Genomic DNA, 19,580 nt, shown 5'->3' with positions numbered 1-19,580 from the left:
GAATAGATATGTGGGCACAATTGGCAACGGGCTTTGTTGCAAGGATAAGTTCCTGGGTTAGTGGTTCTGTTGTGTGGTATGTGGTTGTTGGTGAGTATTTGCTTCAGGTTGCGGGGCTGTCTGTAGGCAAGGACTGGCCTGTCTCCCAAGACTTGTGAGAGTATTGGGTCATCCTTTAGGATAGGTTGTAGATCCTTAATAATGCGTTGGAGGGGTTTTAGTTGGGGGCTGAAGGTGACCGCTAGTGGCGTTCTGTTATTTTCTTTGTTAGGCCTGTCCTGTAGTAGGTAACTTCTGGGAACTCTTCTGGCTCTATCAATCTGTTTCTTTACTTCTGCAGGTGGGTATTGTAGTTGTAAGAAAGCTTGACAGAGATCTTGTAGGTGTTTGTCTCTGTCTGAGGGGTTGGAGCAAATGCGGTTGTATCGCAGAGCTTGGCTGTAGACGATGGATCGTGTGGTGTGGTCAGGGTGAAAGCTGGAGGCATGCAGGTAGGAATAGCGGTCAGTAGGTTTCCTGTATAGGGTGGTGTTTATGTGGCCATTGTTTATTAGCACTGTAGTGTCCAGGAAGTGGATCTCTTGTGTGGACTGGACCAGGCTGAGGTTGGTGGTGGGATGGAAATTGTTGAAATCATGGTGGAATTCCTCAAGGGCTTCTTTTCCATGGGTCCAGATGATGAAGATGTCATCAATATAGCGCAAGTAGAGTAGGGGCTTTAGGGGACGAGAGCTGAGGAAGCGTTGTTCTAAATCAGCCATAAAAATGTTGGCATACTGTGGGGCCATGCGGGTACCCATAGCAGTGCCGCTGATCTGAAGGTATACATTGTCCCCAAATGTGAAATAGTTATGGGTAAGGACAAAGTCACAAAGTTCAGCCACCAGGTTAGCCGTGACATTATCGGGGATAGTGTTCTTGACGGCTTGTAGTCCATCTTTGTGTGGAATGTTGGTGTAGAGGGCTTCTACATCCATAGTAGCCAGGATGGTGTTATCAGGAAGATCACCGATGGATTGAAGTTTCCTCAGGAAGTCAGTGGTGTCTCGAAGGTAGCTGGGAGTGCTGGTAGCGTAGGGCCTGAGGAGGGAGTCTTCATAGCCAGACAATCCTGCTGTCAGGGTGCCAATGCCTGAGATGATGGGGCGCCCAGGATTTCCAGGTTTATGGATCTTGGGTAGTAGATAGAATATCCCAGGTCGGGGTTCCAGGGGTGTGTCTGTGCGGATTTGATCTTGTGCTTTTTCAGGAAGTTTCTTGAGCAAATGCTGTAGTTGCTTTTGGTAACTCTCAGTGGGATCATAGGGTAATGGCTTGTAGAAACTCGTGTTGGAGAGCTGCCTAGCAGCCTCTTGTTCATATTCCGACCTATTCATGATGACAACAGCACCTCCTTTGTCAGCCTTTTTGATTATGATGTCAGAGTTGTTTCTGAGGCTGTGGGTGGCATTGCGTTCCGCATGGCTGAGGTTATGGGGCAAGTGATGCTGCTTTTCCACAATTTCAGCCCGTGCACGTCGGCGGAAGCACTCTATGTAGAAGTCCAGTCTGCTGTTTCGACCTTCAGGAGGAGTCCATCTAGAATCCCTCTTTCTGTAGTGTTGGCAGGGAGACCTCTGTGGATTAGTATGTTGTTCAGAGGTATTTTGGAAATATTCCTTGAGACGGAGACGTCGAAAATAGGATTCTAGGTCACCACAGAACTGTATCATGTTCGTGGGGGTGGAGGGGCAGAAGGAGAGGCCCCGAGATAGAACAGCTGCTTCTGCTGGGCTGAGCGTATAGTTGGATAGGTTAACAATATTGCTAGGTGGGGTGAGGGAACCATTGCTGTGGCCCCTTGTAGCATGTAGTAGTTTAGAAAGTTTAGTGTCCTTTTTCTTTTGTAGAGAAGCAAAGTGTGCATTGTAAATGGCTTGTCTAGTTTTAGTAAAATCCAGCCACGAGGAAGTTTGTGTGGAAGGTTGGTTCTTTATGAGAGTATCCATTTTTGAGAGCTCATTCTTAATCTTTCCCTGTTTGCTATTTGCTGTTTGCTCTGTGTGTATATAAAGTCTGCTGCAGTTTCCACGGTACACATCTGATGAAGTGAGCTGTGGCTCACGAAAGCTCATGCTCAAATAAATTGGTTAGTCTCTAAGGTGCCACAAATATTTCCTAAGAAACTGACAAGATGGTTTTAATAGAAAGATGATGCATTAAATTATGAAAAGCCAAACCCTCTAATTTAGGAACATGGAAACTGTCATAGCAGACCAGGCCAGCTGTTCACTATGGGCAAGTCTGCACTTCTGCTTCAATTGATCTAACTTGCATTGCACAGGGGTGTGAAAAAGATGCACCTCCCCCCACCCCGGATTGCCCTGGAGTCTCCAGGAATTAAAGATTAATTTTTAATTAAAGAAATGTCATGTGATGAAACCTCCAGGTATTTGTCCAACCACAGTTTGTAACCCTACCCCCAAGCGACGCAAATTACAGCAACCTAAGTGCTGTCCACACTGGTGCTATATTAGTAGGAGTGTGTCTCCCACTGACATAGCTTCCCTCTCTTGCGGAGGTGGACGGGAGAGCACTCTCCCGTTGGCATAGAGCATCTTCACCAGACGTGCTACAGTGGCGCAGCTGCATTAGTGCAGCTGCACTGATGTAGCGCTTTTAGTGTAGACCTGCCCTTAGTCTGACCATGTCCAGATGCTTCAAAAGATGGTGCAAGAAACCCAGTCATCAGTAGATAGGGAATAGCTTGCCCCAAACTTTTTCTTGATCTCTCTCAATTAGAGGTTGTCATGTGATACGAAGTATGAAGCTTTATATCCCTTCCAAACTTTGGGTTTTTTAAACCTTACTAATTTAACTTCAGATGTTTTCATTATGTGTATAATCAATTTGAGTGCAGCTGATCTCTTAGCCTCTAATACCTTATGGCAAAGAATTAATTGTGCATTGTGAGAGGTTTCCTTTAATAGATGTGTTCAATTTCATTGAATGGCCTCCTTCTTGTTTCATGGGAAAGGATGAATAGAAGTTCCCAATCAACCTTGTACATATTCTTCATTATACCTTTGTCATGTATTCACTACCTCTAGACTGTGCCAGTCGTCTTAGTCTCTTCTTATGAAAAATTTTCCATGCCTTTTTAATTTTTAATCAATCCCTGAGCTCCCTCTAACAAACCAATTATTTGCAAAGGATAGTTAACTTGCTTGACTGATGAATAACCTCATTCAGTTTGCAATTTTGGCAGTTGTGAATGTTCAGTTACTAAAACTAAAAAAACACAAAGTTAATTTGAGGCTCAAACTTGACTTTTCCACAACTTCTTTTGTTCCAAAATATTGTTTTATTTACAAAAGAATTCCAGTCTGCAAAAATGAGGACTGCAGCATTCTTAATCTGTGACCTTTATTGAAATATGGATAACATCTAATCTGATTAATATAAACCTAACTCCCTGAATGCTCCTACTTGAAAGCTAATTATATGGGGATATAGTTTGGTATTCAGAGTATTTTTGTATCATCTAATTTTACAGTATAAGTTTCAGCCTTAATTTCTCAAGTTTTCAATGCTCATTCTTTATGCTTTTCCTTTGATAGGTTGCAGTGTTTTACAGAGCCAGTCCCAGGCATAAACTGAAAATCGTAAAGGTATGTTTCTCCAGAAGTAGGAAGTGCAGGACAATTGCTATAGACATTATTTTGTAATGTATTTGTTAAAATTGTAACAGGTTAAGATATGTCAGAATGAAATAGATTTGAAATGTATTTGGTTGTGAAACAGAAATTTATTTGAAAAGAAAAGTTGGGAAACCTCACAATGCCCAGCGGAGTGGCTACATGTATCTGCTGTTGGGCAGCATAACACTTTTTCAGATGCCAGAGGGCCAACTGAGAATGTCACACTGCAGTTGAATTCACTAGAAACTTATGGGAATCCATGTTTCTGCTGCATCCCAAACAGAATGAAAAGGCATGAATTTCAAGCCACTTCTGTTGGAATGCTTCAATTCTGAAGCTAAAAAAATGGCTAAAGTGACATAGAAACATTAGAAGAAAAGTGAATAAAGCAGGACTACAAAACAGATTTTTTCAAGATAACAATTAGCACAAGTAAAAGAGCAAAGATAATGAAGAAATCAAACATTAAGAAACAGTTGGAATGTAATTGAGAGAAATATAGGAAAACAGTGTTAAATATAAACACATGGTCGTCTTCATGGACTTTATTTGCTCTTTTTGATTATTTCTTAATTCAACTTTTGAGCAAGCTTTCACTTCCTTACAAGCATAGGTTTTTAGTTGGGCTTCCTGGGAAGGATTACAGTAACTTTAGATTGAGGTGTGGTTTTCTTTAGGAGAAATCACAGGTAAGAGCTCACTTAAATGGGAACATAATACCATTTTTATAATTAGATGACATGCTCTTAGACTGTCAGGAAAGTGGTGTGGACCAGATTGCTCTGATCATTGCCTTAAACAAATTCTTTCCTTTTTTGTAGTCCTTACAAAACAATGGTGCGGTAGTAGCTATGACGGGAGATGGAGTGAATGATGCTGTAGCTCTGAAGGCTGCAGATATTGGAGTGGCAATGGGGCAGACTGGAACGGATGTTTGTAAGGAAGCAGCTGATATGATCCTAGTGGATGATGATTTTCAGACAATAATGTAAGTTTCTGATTTTTGCAAGTATTCAACAAATCTTAAATAAAATAAGCATTAGGAAATCACTTCCCCCTTCCCCCAAATGAACTATATTTTGCAAATGGATACTTTCTTCTTCTTTATTTAGCTGCAGTTAACTTACAAATTCCTATGCATATCCTAAGAAAATAGATCTTTAGTGTTGATTAGCTTGTACTGTAGTCTAAAAAACATTAATGCCTTTATTCAAACCATTATTTTCATGGGCTCTAAATAAGCTTTTCGTATTATCTGGTTACCTTTCATAAGCACTTGGGCAGCTTGTCAGCAAGAGTATGCAGATTTCTATGGAGAGAGTTGTAGGAGGAGAAGGGAGTCTGTTCTTAGATGCATATTGGTAGTAGAACTATTTAAGCCTTTAGGCCTAGTCTACACTGAACTCTTTTCCCCATTAACACTTTCTGCTGGTTTGAACATTGGTAATGAAGAGTGCAGTGCAGAAAGGACATCGCATTACAACGGTTCACGTATGGAACCGCTCTGAGCCAGGTTAGGCCACACGGGAGTCACGCGCTTTAAAAAGCAGAAGCGTCTGGTATGTAGCACCAGCCCTACCACCAGTGGAGCCGCAGCGCTGGGAAGCGGAAAGAGACGCCGCTCGCTTCAATGCAAGAGATGTTTGGACTTCTTTACGTTCAGATAAATCAAAGTGTACCTTCTGATGCTGCAGTCCTTCCTCCAGGAAGGAACTGAAATCTCACAGCAAAAGTAACTGTTTTGAAAGCTGCCACTGACCATCTTTGATTTGGGTTACTTTTCATTGTTTTGTCATTCCTACAAAACATTGTTAGCTGAGAAAAACAGCGATGGTATTTTGGCTTAAACCAAAATAAATACAAGATAAATGGATGAGTCTCCAGCCCCATGCAAATGGAGCTTGGGGATGTTGGACCTCTCCTGTTGAAAGAAATTACTCGAACACATCTGTCCTTGTAGTATAGCAGGAGTACACTCCATTGCACTACACTAGGAGTATTTCTCATTGCCTGACAAACTCTACCTTCCTATTCCTAGTCTGTGCTTCTGATTTCTACCTTCTCACCCACCGTTTACCTTTTCTTTAAGATTAAGCTATTTGTAAAACTGAACGTGTTTTTCATTAAGTCTGGGGAAAATAGAACAGGAGAATTTCCGAACACTCTTCCTGGGCTTTAGCCAACTTTTGCGTGAATGATGCACTTCAGCACTTACAAGTGTTTTCCTATTCATAGATTCCAAGGCCAGAAGGAACCATTGTGATCGTCTGGTCTGACCTCCTGTACAACACAGGCCATCAAACTTTGCCAAAATAGTTCCTAGAGCATCTTTTAGAAAAAGTCCAATATTGCGGATTTTAATCTTGATTTTATTTCTGAAAAGAAACAAACTATTGAAATGTCTACAGATGATAAAAATACTTTCAGGCATTATCAGCTCCTTGTATGTAACTAATTGATTATCCTTGCTTGTATTCATTAAGACAAGAATAGGGATATTGTCTTATTTAGATAGAAGCCCTGGAGTCAAACACTGCCATCTAATCTAGAGTATATATTAACTCCTCAACTAGCCTTATAGATTTCACATAGGTTAACTTAGTCATGCTCTAACCCTTAAATTCTGAAACTAACCCCTCTGAAACTCTTCAAGCTGATTATTCTCTAAAGGAATATATTGTGATTTAGCCGCATAGCATCAGGAAATCCGTTTCTTGTGCAAATGAGTTAAAGGTAGCTCTTCAGGATCAGGTATTAAGGTCACCTGTAAGTGATCTCTTTTTTTTAAATTATATCCTCTTATTTTGAAAGTCAAGTTGTAGCAGAACTGGAATGAGAAAATTAATATGATTAAATTAGTAATAATAGAAAAGCTGAATAAGCATGACTATAATTGCCTGAGTGGAATAGAAGGCTCTTGTAACATTTTGTGAAGTTTGAAACAATTTAAAATATAATTAAAACTGCTGGAATTCACTTTTTTCAGCATAGCTTAATATTTTAAGCTTTTTTTACATTACCTTCATTGGTCTAACTGTGTAAGTATTGTTTTTGTTTTGTTTTTAATTGCAGGTCTGCAATTGAAGAGGGTAAAGGAATTTATAATAACATAAAAAATTTTGTTAGATTTCAACTAAGCACGTAAGTTTGCAACATCATTGCCAATGTCAGAAGCTTCCAATTACACTGTAAATGAGTTAAGTTTCATACTGCACAGAACCGAATGTGATAAATATTAGTGTAGAGTCTACAAGCATTGGTGGTGGTACACACTAGGTTAGAAGGCACATTGACCATTATTGTGAAAGTTTCCTAATTGTTCATTTTCCCCCTGCCCCCATTTTCTATTTTACTATTCGTATTTCGTAAGTGTGACTTTGGTCAGTGGTTATTTTGCTGTTTTTAAAAAATCTTGACACCTTGACAACCCCCCTCTAAGATGGAAAGGAACTACTTAGCCATTCTCCTGCCAGTCTGATCACCTTATAGGGTAGGGGTGGACAAATTTTTTGGGCTGAGGGCCACATCTGGGTGGGGAAATTGTATGCAGGGCAGGGGGTTGGGGTGCAGGAGGAGGTGCGGTGTGCAGGAACGGGCTCAGGGCAAGAGATTGGGGCAGAGGAGGGGTGTGGGGTATATAAGGGGGCTCAGAAGGGGATTGGGGTGTAGGAGGGGTGCAGAATGCAGGAGGGGGCTCAGGGAAGAAGGGTACAGTAGGGGTGTGGACTGCAGGAGGGAGCTCAGGGCAGGGGGTTGGGGTGCAGGAAGGATGTGGGGTGCAGGCTCCGGTCTGGTGCCGGTTTCCTCAAGCGGCTCCGGGGTGGCAGCGGCACGCGCCAGGGCCAGGGCAGGCTCCCTGCATGCTTGCCCTGGCCCCGCACCGCTCTGGGAAGCGGTTGGCACCACGTCCCTGCACTGTCTCTTGGATGGGGGGGGGCACAAAGCTCCACATGCTGCCCTTACCGTGCCTCCAGGTACCTCCCCTGAAGCTCCCATTGGCCGCGGTTCCCCGTTCCCGCTCAGTGGGAGCTGTGGGGGGCGGTGCCTGGAGGCAGGGGCAACGCACGGGGCCCTCTTCTGCCCCCTGCCCGGGCCACAGGGACGTGGTGCCGGCCGCTGCTGGGGGCAATCCCGCAGGCTGGATCCAAAGCCCTGATGGGCCAGATCTGGCCCGCAGGCCGTAGTTTGCCCACTCCTCCTATAGGGTCATGGTTGGAGAGGGGCATTCCATCTGTCACAATGTCCCTTCCTCTCTCCCTGCCCAGAATACACACATCAATCATGGGGGTGGGGGGCCTGATAAGATTGGAACAGACCTCAGTCTCCCCTAGCCACCCACACCCATATCCAAGTTTCTAGGCTTGCAGTGGGCCTAACCTATCATCTTCTGGGTTCAATTTTTTTTTCCCCCCTTCTGGGAAAGATTGGCAAGCTACCCAGTGGGTTTTTTACCCACCTTGAGCATGCTGCAGGTAAGGTAGGTGAGGATAATAAGGATGAGGTGTTTTTTTTGTTTTTTTGTTTTTTTAAAGAGGCAGGGTATGCAGGGGGGATAACAAATGTCAATAAATATTATTGCAAGTTGTGACTATACCTGGGGTATACTTGAGCACAAGACCCAGGAGGGACTGGTGAACTCAGCCTAGGGTGTTCTCAGGTCTTTGCAAACAGAGTGGTCCCTTTTCTGAGATTCATTTCTCCTTTGCATGAGAAGTGTGGTAGGATTGGGTAGCTAGCAGTGGGCTGAATCAGGAATTCTTTCTTGGTTGTAATGTTAGGCCAAGTAACCTTGCACTGGACCCAGTTAATTCCTAATACTTTGGGGGGGATCAGTCCCCTTTCAGTATTAATAAAATTAGAGCCTGTCTCTTTGATTCCATTCACCTGTCTGTGTTTTCCTGTCTCCTGATCAATCTGTAGAGGGAAGTGTCCCCATCCCTAAATAAAATTTCTTGTTTTAGGAAGTCTGGGTAGTGTTTCACTTGGTTAATTAAGGTTATTAGTCTCTCAAACTAGCAGTTCCACACAGCGTCTTTATTTTCATTAAAAGAAAATTAATCTAGCAGTTTGCATTCCAAGGAACATAGTTAAAAGTTCAGTTTTCTACACACCCTGTTGCTCAAACCAACACAACAAAATATGCAAATTAATTACCTATTGCAAAATATATTAAGTTGTTGAGTGTTGACCAATGATACTTTTAAAAGATGATCTGGAAGTTTGGGAGTCATTTTTAGACTAAAAGACCAACTCTGATTTTTTTTTTGTGTTGCATTAATATAAAATAAAAAACTTCCATATTTTAAACAAAATCTGTTTTGACAGATTAATTTAAGTGGCCCCAATGCTTTGCCTTGCAAAGTCAGGGTTAGCTTTTAAATCAAGTACTAAGATTATCTAAACAAGTGCTGAAAATTAGGTATGTTGTGAAGTGTTGAGTAGAAAGTATTATCAACTAATCTTCAGGAATGTGCCGAGCTGACAATTATAAAATGGCTTTTCTCAACAGGAGTATAGCTGCATTGACTTTAATCTCACTGGCTACATTAATGAATTTACCTAATCCTCTCAATGCCATGCAGATCTTGTGGATCAATATTATTATGGATGGACCTCCAGCTCAAAGGTAAAACATTATTTTCACCTCTTGATGGAGTCTGATTCCAGCAAAATAAACAAATACCATAATCTTTTCAGGAAAGAGCAACTTCCTATGTATGTAACTTGAGAACTCTCTCTCTCGAACTTATTTTAAAGTGACTTCTAAAAACTGGGAGAACATCTTTTACTAGTGCAACATTGCTACCTAGTGTGATGTTTGCAGCATAGCTCTGTATTGGTATCCCTTCTGTTCAGTGCGTATAAAGAATAAGGAAGACTGACACTTCAAACTGCAGTGTCTCCCGTATGCTGATGACACTTAGCTTCATTTTTTTCCCAGCAAACCCAGATTCTATTGCTCTACTGCTTTCTGCATATGTGGTTGAGAGAGGGATCAGGATAAAAATGACCTGGCCATAACTTCTCCTTGATAAGGGAGAAGTAACTTCTTTTTTTCCAAAAGAGTCAGGAGCAATATGAATAAGCTCCTTTGTCCCACTAGAGTTCGGTGGTCTCCACCATGTAAACTCATCCTTTATTTTGGTCTGATTCTTATCTAATGAGTGATCTGTTAAGGTTCTGGTAACAATAGTTCTGTCTATGACTGCCCTAATCAAGAAATAGAATAATGCTTCAGATACCATACAGATAGATGTATCACTTTAGAGAAGAGGGATTTTTGTTGTCAGAAGGACATGAATCCTTCCTATTGAACAAGGGAGATAGCACCTTCCAAGAGAGGGCCTGGACTTCGGCTTTCCTAAGCAGTGGCAGTGACCTTTCCATTGTAATTCTCCGAAGGCTGGATGCAGCATTCCATGGGCTAGTAGCCCGACCTAGTTTTTAAGGAAATCTAAGAAGAGTTCTGCATGACGTTCAAAAGGTTTGAGTTTACAGCTTATAGCACTTCTAAAAGTGTGTGCCAGGAAAGAATCAGGTGAAGGGTGACTGCTCTGAGGACGCACTTGGCAACAAGTTCCTCTTGTATTGAGTAAACAGTCTCCCGATGTGTGGGAGAGAAGAGTACAGTCCATTAGCTCCAGATTAGGGGAGTTTAGACACTGGATACACTGGTTAAGAGCAAACCTTTTTCTGCTACTGCATGTGTGTCACCTATATTTTAGATTTTTTGAAAGTACATGGGAGCTATGGTGATGGGACTCGAGAAATCTAAGATGCACGTGATGCAGGAAAGTACTACATTAAATGACAGTGCAACCCTACAACTCTAATACTGCATGGCACTTAATGTGGAATAATAAGTACTCGTATGCTAGAGGGGACTCTTGTTTACAGACTGAATATTCCTTCTATTCAGAAAAGCATATAAGATCATTCTCGTTCTGAATGATTCACTGTTGATTTGAAATCTTGTATTTTGGTGATAAATTCTAGTATTCTAAAATGTCTTGATTTTATTTTTTTAAAGCCTGGGAGTGGAACCTGTGGATAAAGATGTTATTCGGAAGCCCCCAAGAAACTTGAAGGACAGCATTTTGACCAAAAACTTGATTGCTAAAATACTAGTTTCATCAATAATTATTGTGTTTGGAACACTCTTTGTCTTCTGGAGGGAGGTATGAAAAATGGAGAAGTGTTAAAGCAATAAGTTAAACTTCATTTATAGCACAAATCCCATTAATATTAGCAGTTAAATTAAGAATGTCCATAAATTTGAATTTTTAGTTTTCGGAAACCGTTTCATCCCAAATTGTATGCTGGGCAACCAGATTGTAGGGAAGAATTTCAGAGATTGTTGGAAGGGAGAGCTGTAATAGTAATAGGTGTGGTATTAAAAATAGACCCTCTTCAGGCAGGCACCCTGTGGGTGCTCCACTTCAAGCGCACGTGCGCCTCTCAAGCCTTTAATTGGAGATTTTCCATTAGCTGTGGCTGTCCGGCCTGCACATGCGTCCTATGCCACCTTGTGCTATGCGCCAAGCATAAATAGGGATGTATGGGCAAACCACCCTCGGTTCCTTTTCAACTACCTTGGCCTAAGACCGGGCTTTCACTTGTTACCTTGAGTGTACCTTTGCTATCTTGTGTACCATTTCCTATGGTGGTTTTCGTGTAGCATTAGCTTAGTGCAGAAGCCGCCTGGCCCCAGCCTCAGCATGGCTCTGCTCCTGGCCCCGCCCTCAGCCGCTGGCCTCGGCTCCGTTCCTGGGCCAAGGCTGGGGACGGGGTTGAGAGCAGAGCTGCACTTAACCACGGGCCTGGCAGTGGTGCTGCTTCTGCTCCCACCCCCAACCACGGCCTCTGGCTGCAGCCCCACTCCCAGCCTTGGCCCCCTTATCCCTGTTCATGCAGCCCGGCCCCTGGGTAAGGGGTGGGAGTGCAACCCTCAAAAGTTTGGGATTAAGTGTGCTTAGTTCTTAATGATATAGTCATAAGAGGACTGATGTGACTCCTCCTCTTCCCTTCTGGGAGCCTTATTGTCCTGGCAGAGTATGTATGTCTCGCCACATTTTAAACACTGCCTCTCCTGCATATACCAGTTAGCGATGGCCACTCTGTGTGTCCATTGCTTGGGGAGTTGCACATCTCCAAGAAGTGCAATTTCTGCCTGGCCCTCTAATCCAGGGAAAGGAAGGACAGGGAGACTAAACTGAGGTGGCTGATAGAGTGCTCCCTTGGACTGCCTTCTGAGTCAGGAGCCTTCCCCCACTCCCCCATACATCTGTCACCAAACAGATTTGGTACCCCTTCAACATTAGCACGTTTCCCCTAAGAAGAGGAAGGCTCTGGAGGCTTCATGGAATGTTTCCAAGGAGAGGAGTGTGGACACTCATCTTAAGGAGCCAGCTCCTAAAAGGCCCCAGTCCTCTCTGAGTTTCATGGTCTTGGAAGCCTTGACCTCTTAGCTTGATACTGTAGAAGTGAAAAACTCATCCTCTGGTACCAACAGAGCTGGAAAGCCCCATAGCTTGAAGGAGAAACACTGCTCCTACAAGGCCACAGTATAGTGTACAAGGAACAAGGAGGCCAAGTATAACCACTTTGGCTGGTACCATCTGGCATAGCCCTGTTGTCAGTGCCTAGCCATTCAGCACCCTCAGTTCCGAGCAAACAGTGGCACCAGAGAAGATCAGTACCTGTATCAGTATGGTCCCAAATGATGTACTGTGTCTTTGGCTGCCATGTTCTCCCCTACTCTGTACCACATTAATTCAGGTACACTCAGGACCTGTCTGTGATGGATGAATCAGGGTCCCTACTGCTCATGGATACTGAGCATCTGAGTAGTGAGATCCTGGTCTCCAGGTTACCATGGCCTTTTGGTACTGCAGGACTCTTCACACGTTTCTGTGGGTGCCTCCCCCCATTGAAGGATATTGAGTAGGATGAAGGAGACTTCAAAGAGACTGACTTGGTTCTCCTATATGGATATGTAGGAACCCAGTCTTTGAGTGTCATAGGAAGATCCTTGTGCTCGATGACAAAAATGGTGGAACCATCCTCACTCCTGTATGGGACCCCCAGTGGCCATGTTGGGATCCCTGAGCTACCAGCAGCAGTTTGCCAAACCACTGACAGTCTTATAAGGATGCTAGATGTGTACAATCCTCTCTCCTCTCTAACCAGTCCCCCTGCAAAAGATGAGATGTTTGAGGAACAGGAGGCTAAGGTGGATAGAGGACACCCCTCAAACACATAATTCATCTTCTGTCTCCAGACGAGGCAGTTATGCCTCTTCTGCTTTCTGTGGCAAACAATTTCTGGCACTTTCAGGATCTTACAAAGAAGGCAGCTGGCACTCTTCTGATACTACTTGAAGAGGTCAAGGACTCGTGGCACAAACTGCTGGACATCCTGCAGTCAGCAATGCCCTCCAGGGTAATGTTGCCCATTATAGAGGCACTCCTGGATCCAGCTAAGACTGTGGCAAACACCTGATACTTTTCTGCCAGTGTGTACATAGGAAGATAAGAAATATTATATTATTTCCCTAAGGACTGAGAATTTGTGTGTTCTCACCCCTCCAACTAACTCCCTGGTGGAGGATGCTGTAAATGAATGGGGTAAGCAGTACTAATCCAAGTCTACAAGGACCTGTATGACTAGCACCTTTTTGGATGGAAGTCCTATTAGTCAGCAGCCAGACAATTTCAGATTGTGAAGTATCAGGCGATCACAGACCAATATAATTTTATAAACTATGATAGATTTATGGCCTTTATTGAATATCTGCTGCAGGAACATAAGGAACAAGTGTAGTCCATTATTTCAGAGGGCCATTTATGCTCTATTCAAGCATCCTTTAACGCTGCTGCCACGTCCATCTCCATGGCAGTATTATGTGCAAGGCATCTGGGCTCCAACTCTCAGGGTTTCTGAGAGAGGTCCAGAACACTGAAGACCTCCCCTTCGATGGGCTAAAGCTGCTATTGGAGATCACAGATGAGTCTGTGTACATGCTAAAGGACTTCAAAGTCCTTTAGCATGTATACTTTATGATCCCAATATGTGTATATATGTACACCTATGAATACGAGAAGATTTAGTAGGTCAGACTGCCCAGAGAGTCTGTTCTGCTCAGTTCTCTGGATTTCATAAATTTTCTGCCCCTCCCAGGAAAAGACACAGAGGGCTACTCACCCACTCTCCACAAGTACTCAGTAGTCTCCAACAGTTTTGACAGGTTCATGTGAGGGTGCAAATCCTCCCACACCTCTGGTTTTACAGCTGGAAACGATTCACCCACCTCCTCTGCTTTGACTGCCTTTCCCATTTCCAGCATGCTTGGAGATGGGTCACAGACAAATGGGCCATAAGGGTCATAATGTCAGACTACACCATCCACTTTAACTCGTCCCTTCCATCCTTCTTCCCCATCTTTCTTCAGGAATCCCTCTCACGAGCTTATATTGAGAGAAGACACGGACTCTCTCCTTCAGTTAGGAGATCCCACCTCCTCACAAGGATAAAGGGTTTTACTAGAAATATTTTCTTGTGCCAAAGGAGAATGGAGCGTGGAGACTGATCTTGGATCTAAGACTTCGAAGTAAAATCCTAGAAGTTCAGGATTGTGACTCACAGCTATAACTTGTTCACTAGAGGAATGGGATTGGTTTTTGGCTCTCGACCTACAAGAAAATGGCTATGCTTCGCTATAGGCCAAGATAATTTCCAGTACTATTTCCCTTCGACCTTTCTTGCACCCTAAGGCTGTCAAAGGTCCTGGTGGCACTGGCTGTTTACCTCCAACAAGAAGCAATCCTAGTCTTCCCAGACCTCAACTGCTGGCTACTCAAAGGCCATTCCTATGAAACAGTGCCACCTGAAGTGGACCGTCCATAAGGACACTACTCGAAGAGGCTACTCACCTTATGCAGTAACTGCGGTTCTTCAAGACGTGTTCCTGAGGGTGCTTCACTACCCACCCTCCTTCCCCTGCTTCAAACTGTTCTCTGTGGGATGTTCAGGTGTAGAAGGAACTGAGGGTGGTTCCCCCGCACATCCCCAGATAACCTGTTTGTGTGACCCAAGGAGGCATAGGATGTGTGCAATGGGCTGACTGGATGCTGCTAATGAAAATTTCTGATCCAGGGCTCAAGAGCTGCATGTGCACCTGAAGTGGAGCACCCCTGGGGGAACATCTTGAAAAACCAAAGTTACTGTACAAGGTGAGTAATTTTATTTCAAAGCATTCCCCATTTCTCCCCCACAGCTCCACAGATGTGCTTTTCAAATATGTTTCTGTGAGCATTTTGGGCATTGAAAGTGGTTGGTGGTCTAAAATGACCACATAACTTCGTATCCTGAAAGGAGGGAAATATCAAATATTGATTGTAATGTATTAGTTTCCTGTACTCAGAGTTGTGCATAAATATTTGCAAAATCACACCATTAATTTTAATCACAACCTGAAATTAAGAGTACTACTTAATGAGATTAAAGTTTATAAGCATGTATGTAAGTGCTTGTTCCTTGACTGCAACAAGCTGATTTAGCAAAAGTGGAGTTTTTGCTATTTCCAAATATTAGAACAAAACTTCCTTAAAATAAATGCTTTGAATGTTTGTTCATTTACAAGGTTACATACACTGAAGCCATTTTCTTGCTTTCTTCCGTTAGTTACGAGATAATGTCATAACACCTCGAGATACAACGATGACCTTCACCTGTTTTGTGTTTTTTGATATGTTCAATGCTTTGAGTTCCAGATCTCAGGTATGCAATCCTATATCTAACATAAGTATCCTGAGATTTTTGTCCCTTTATAAAGTAACTATACTTTTCTTCTGTTGAAGCTGTGCTCATTTCATTTCTGGGCTTCAGACTTTTTCTTAAATGTACTTTCTCATCATGTGAGAAAGTGATGTCTCACAGCTTTAATGTGAGCTAACAAGCTCAGCAGCTCCACAGGCTTAACAGGCTAGCATTTGAAGTCACACGTCAGTGTGCTAGGGTTTTAATTTGGGGTAATTGATGCATGAAACCCCCAAAACATTAGGCTAGCAATGCTGACCTAAACTCACAAGAGTAAGAAAACTTAATTAAAAACGCAAAAGCTAGTGTCTCTGTATTGCTGCATGTATGTATTTAATAATCATTCTTCCCTTACAGTACACCAGTTAATACCTTCAGTTGTTTAGGGACCTTCACAAAATAAAATCCCTCTAGTTAACTTGCTATCCACAAAAAGCAAGGAAAATTTGTTATGCTAAGCCTTGTTATGAAAATAAATCAGTGTGAATTACATGTTTAAAAACAAACAAAAAACAGTTGCACTGTGAGAAAATAGACCCTTAACTGGCCAGCTATATTTTCATGATACGTTCTGAATGAATCTGTTGCACTGACAATAGATGTCCATTAATACTTATTGTACATGTGCAGAAGCAAATTCCCCCTCATTTTATTTTCTTAGCCTAGGGCCAGATTTATGAAGGTGTATTTAGGCATTTAAAGATGCAGATAGGTGCCTAGTAGGATATCCAAAAGTGCCAAAGTAAGTTAGGCACTTTACTCCCATTGAAATCAATTGGAGTTAAGCATTTAACCTGCTTAGGTGCTTTTGTGAATCCCATGAAGTGACCATCTGCCTCTTTAGGTGCCTAAATAACCTTGTAAATCTGGATTATGTGGATTAATGAGAACATGGTTTTTAAGTTAAATATCACTAACTTTTTAAAATTTCTTCAGTTTGTTTTTTAAATTGTCTTTCTGTTATCTAGACCATGTTTCTGCCTACAACAAGTGGATTCAGCAATGCTGAATCCATCTGTACTGTTATTGGTGGGTGTCCATCATATTGCCTCTCTTCATTCTGAAGGATCCCTAACCTTAAACAGAAAACAGCTCAATCTTGAGACAACATGCAATTCATTAAGTATAGAAATCACATAGTTATCACATAGGATCATCTTATTTTATCTTTTGAGAATTTGTTCTGGATTGTCCCAAATCTGTCACTGAGTTTTTGAATGTTGGGATAAAAACAAATGATAGGGAAAGAATTTTGCATTGTATAACTGGTTGCAAATAACTAAGGCACAGAGAGATCATAGAATTAAAACTACAGATATAACGTAATTCACTATTTTATTTCACAGACAAAATCTGTGTTTGAGATTGGACTCTGCAGTAACAAAATGTTTTGTTATGCGGTTCTTGGATCTATAATGGGGCAATTACTGGTCATTTACTTTCCTCCGCTTCAGAAGGTTTTCCAGACAGAGAGCTTGAGTGTACTAGGTAAGAAAAGTATTCCTTTTCCACTTAGCTCTGTTTTAGGCATTGATGATCAATCCCCAAATCCAGTGGCAGAAGGTTATAGAACATATTTTGCCCTTTATACATAGATGAAATGCACATGGTGCAGAGCCTTATCTTGTACAAAGTCCTGTTAAAGTTTGCTTAGAACAATGATTACATGTATATGAAAAGCACAAAACAAATGGCTCAGTACTTCCAAGATCCATAAATACGTCATATGCATAGAATTCTTTTCTAGCATAAATTCCAATGTATGCAAAAGTGAAGTACTGATCAGTTTTTATTCTTTTGTGAAGTTCTGGGTTTTTTTGTGGGGTTTTTTTTAATTCACTAAATTTTAAAAACTTGAGCTTAACCAGAAAATGTCTCTTTAAAAAGAAGTAGAAATTCCACATCATTAGGATTGTTTTCATTAAAATGTCAGTCAGGATTTTGAGAAGTTGCCGTTTTACCACAGTTGCCATCACTTTAAGTATCTTAACTTTATCAAGCCAACAGTAATGTAATGATGGTGATTTTATACTGAGGTTTCCTGGAGATGAAAATTAATTACCTCCTATACATGTATTTCTCATTGTATAATATCACTCCTTCTTTACAGGTTTCATTTCCAAAAAGCTGCCTATTCAGAATAAGATTGAAATATATTGTTTATAGTAATACATTAGACATTCTTAGTTTAACAAATGTTAATAGAAAATAGTTAAAATATAGAATGAAATATTTCGATTTAAACTTTCTGTCAATCCCAAGGATTCTGAGTAACATATATACATTAATTTTTATCCTGTAAAAATTGACTCTTAAAATGTGTATATATTCAACAATTAGAATGCCTGTAAGAAAGAAAAGATACCTTAACTTGTTCTGGAGTACAGGACATAATGTATGACTTGGGTTGTAGAAAGACTAGCAAAAGCACAAGAAGCAAAGTTAAAATCAACCCAATTGTCTCTTCTAGATTTGTTGTTTCTTCTGGGCCTCACCTCTTCTGTCTGCATAGTGGCAGAGATCATGAAGGTTGTTGAGAGAAGCAAGGAAAAGATCCACAAACGTGGAAGTTCTTCTTCGTCATCTTTTCTTGATGTATGATGCATATTGCATTCTTTTATTTGCAAACTAGGAATTGCAGTCTGAGGATGCAAGAGAAAGCAAAACAAAGAATTTGGAGGATAAAGAAATCCTGAGGGCTTTTGTCAAGTTCTTTGTGTTTCACCAACTAAAGATGAACACTGATATTCAAGACTGTTGAGATTTAAAACTTCCAGCTGTGGGAGTAACAAATTAAATTATGCAACTTTGGTAACATTTTCCCTCAAATATAAATTTACTTTTGAGATTGAGTAGAACTTTGTAAAGTGTGTTGGAGGGTACTTTAAAGAGAAATGTCAAAGCCTGAGTCCCACCTTCTGCACTTCGGAGATATACCTGTACAAAAACCATCTTAGATATAAATATTTTAGTTTGTTTTTATTTAATTGTTTTCCTTTACTTTTATGGTGGTGGGACTTTGTAACTAATGCAAGGATAAACTTAAACATTTCAGAGGCATTCCTTTTGGTTTAGAATCTGAGGCACCTGTGCCATATTTCAGCTACTGTATTTATTTACTTTATCCGGCAATGTGTAAATGGTTCAAGTACCTTGTGCTACTATTTTTTTGTATATCCTAAGTTTTTTTTGCACAGGACGTGACCACTGTCTGATCACTGTTTTTTTTTTTTTTTTGTGATTGAAAAGCCTATACTGCAATTTGAAGTAAATGTTTGCTTTTCTTAAAGTGTGTGTGAAAGTCTAACTTGGTGTGTTGAATGAAACTGGCACTTACACTAGATCATCATGCTTGGTTTTTTTGGCATTCCTGCAGATACCAGTTTCGTGTTTCACTATCAACATGGTTGTTTTAATGTACAAACACTACATTATCACTCGAGTGTTTTCCACACACTCAATGTTATTAAGAACATAAGAACAGCCATACTGGGTCAGACAAACGGTCTATCTAGCCCAGTATCCTGTCTTCCGACAGTGGCCAATGCCAGGTGCCCCAGAGGGAATGAACAGAACAGGTAAATCATCAAGTGATCCATCCCCTGTTGCCCATTCCCAGGTTCTGGCAAACAGTGTCTCAGGACACCATCCCTGCCCATCCTGGCTAACAGTCATTGATGGACCTATCCTCCATGAATTTATCTAGTGTGGGGGTTTTTTTTGTGTTGAACACTGTTAGTTTTGGCCTTCACAACACCCTCTGGCAAAGCGTTCCACGGGTTGACTGTGTTGTGTGAAGAAATACTTCCTTTTGTTTTTAAACCTGCTACCTATTTCATTTGGTGACCACTAGCTCTTGTGTTATGAGAAGGAGTAAATAACACTTCCTTATTCACTTTCTCCACACCAGTCATGATTTTATAGACCTCTAGCATACCCCCCCAAGAAATGTTTTGATAAAGCAGTATGCAGTAACTTGTTCCCTTGGAAACAAGTGCACTGTAATTCTCTTTGGCAGTATGAAATCATTTCCTCCCTGAAGAAGCTTAATTCTATCTATTATCTTTGCTGCTTTTGTTCTCC

The 19,580-nt window shown here is 41.5% G+C and overlaps 1 protein-coding gene across 6 annotated transcripts in view; it reads left to right on the top strand.

The window, feature by feature from the left end:
• The window catches only part of ATP2C1 (ATPase secretory pathway Ca2+ transporting 1), an 81,931-nt gene extending 63,091 nt beyond the window's left edge, over positions 1-18,840 (top strand). For 5 of the 6 annotated variants that reach the window (XM_048838749.2, XM_048838747.2, XM_048838748.2 and 2 more), the window contains 8 exons: positions 3,600-3,650; positions 4,502-4,668; positions 6,753-6,821; positions 9,190-9,306; positions 10,711-10,858; positions 15,363-15,458; positions 16,844-16,985; positions 17,968-18,840. In XM_048838749.2, the coding sequence (XP_048694706.1) occupies positions 3,600-3,650; positions 4,502-4,668; positions 6,753-6,821; positions 9,190-9,306; positions 10,711-10,858; positions 15,363-15,458; positions 16,844-16,985; positions 17,968-18,098 (921 nt within the window). In that variant the 3' untranslated portion in view covers positions 18,099-18,840. The remainder of the gene's footprint in view (positions 1-3,599; positions 3,651-4,501; positions 4,669-6,752; positions 6,822-9,189; positions 9,307-10,710; positions 10,859-15,362; positions 15,459-16,843; positions 16,986-17,967) is intronic. The other variant, XM_075125705.1, reaches the window with a different exon arrangement.
• The last annotated feature ends 740 nt before the right edge of the window (positions 18,841-19,580 follow it).

This window comes from Caretta caretta, chromosome 2, assembly GCF_965140235.1.
Source record: "Caretta caretta isolate rCarCar2 chromosome 2, rCarCar1.hap1, whole genome shotgun sequence".
Classification (NCBI taxonomy): domain Eukaryota; kingdom Metazoa; phylum Chordata; order Testudines; family Cheloniidae; genus Caretta; species Caretta caretta.
The sequence above is the reverse complement of the archived record's forward strand: the minus strand, read 5'-3'. Positions and strand labels throughout refer to the sequence as shown.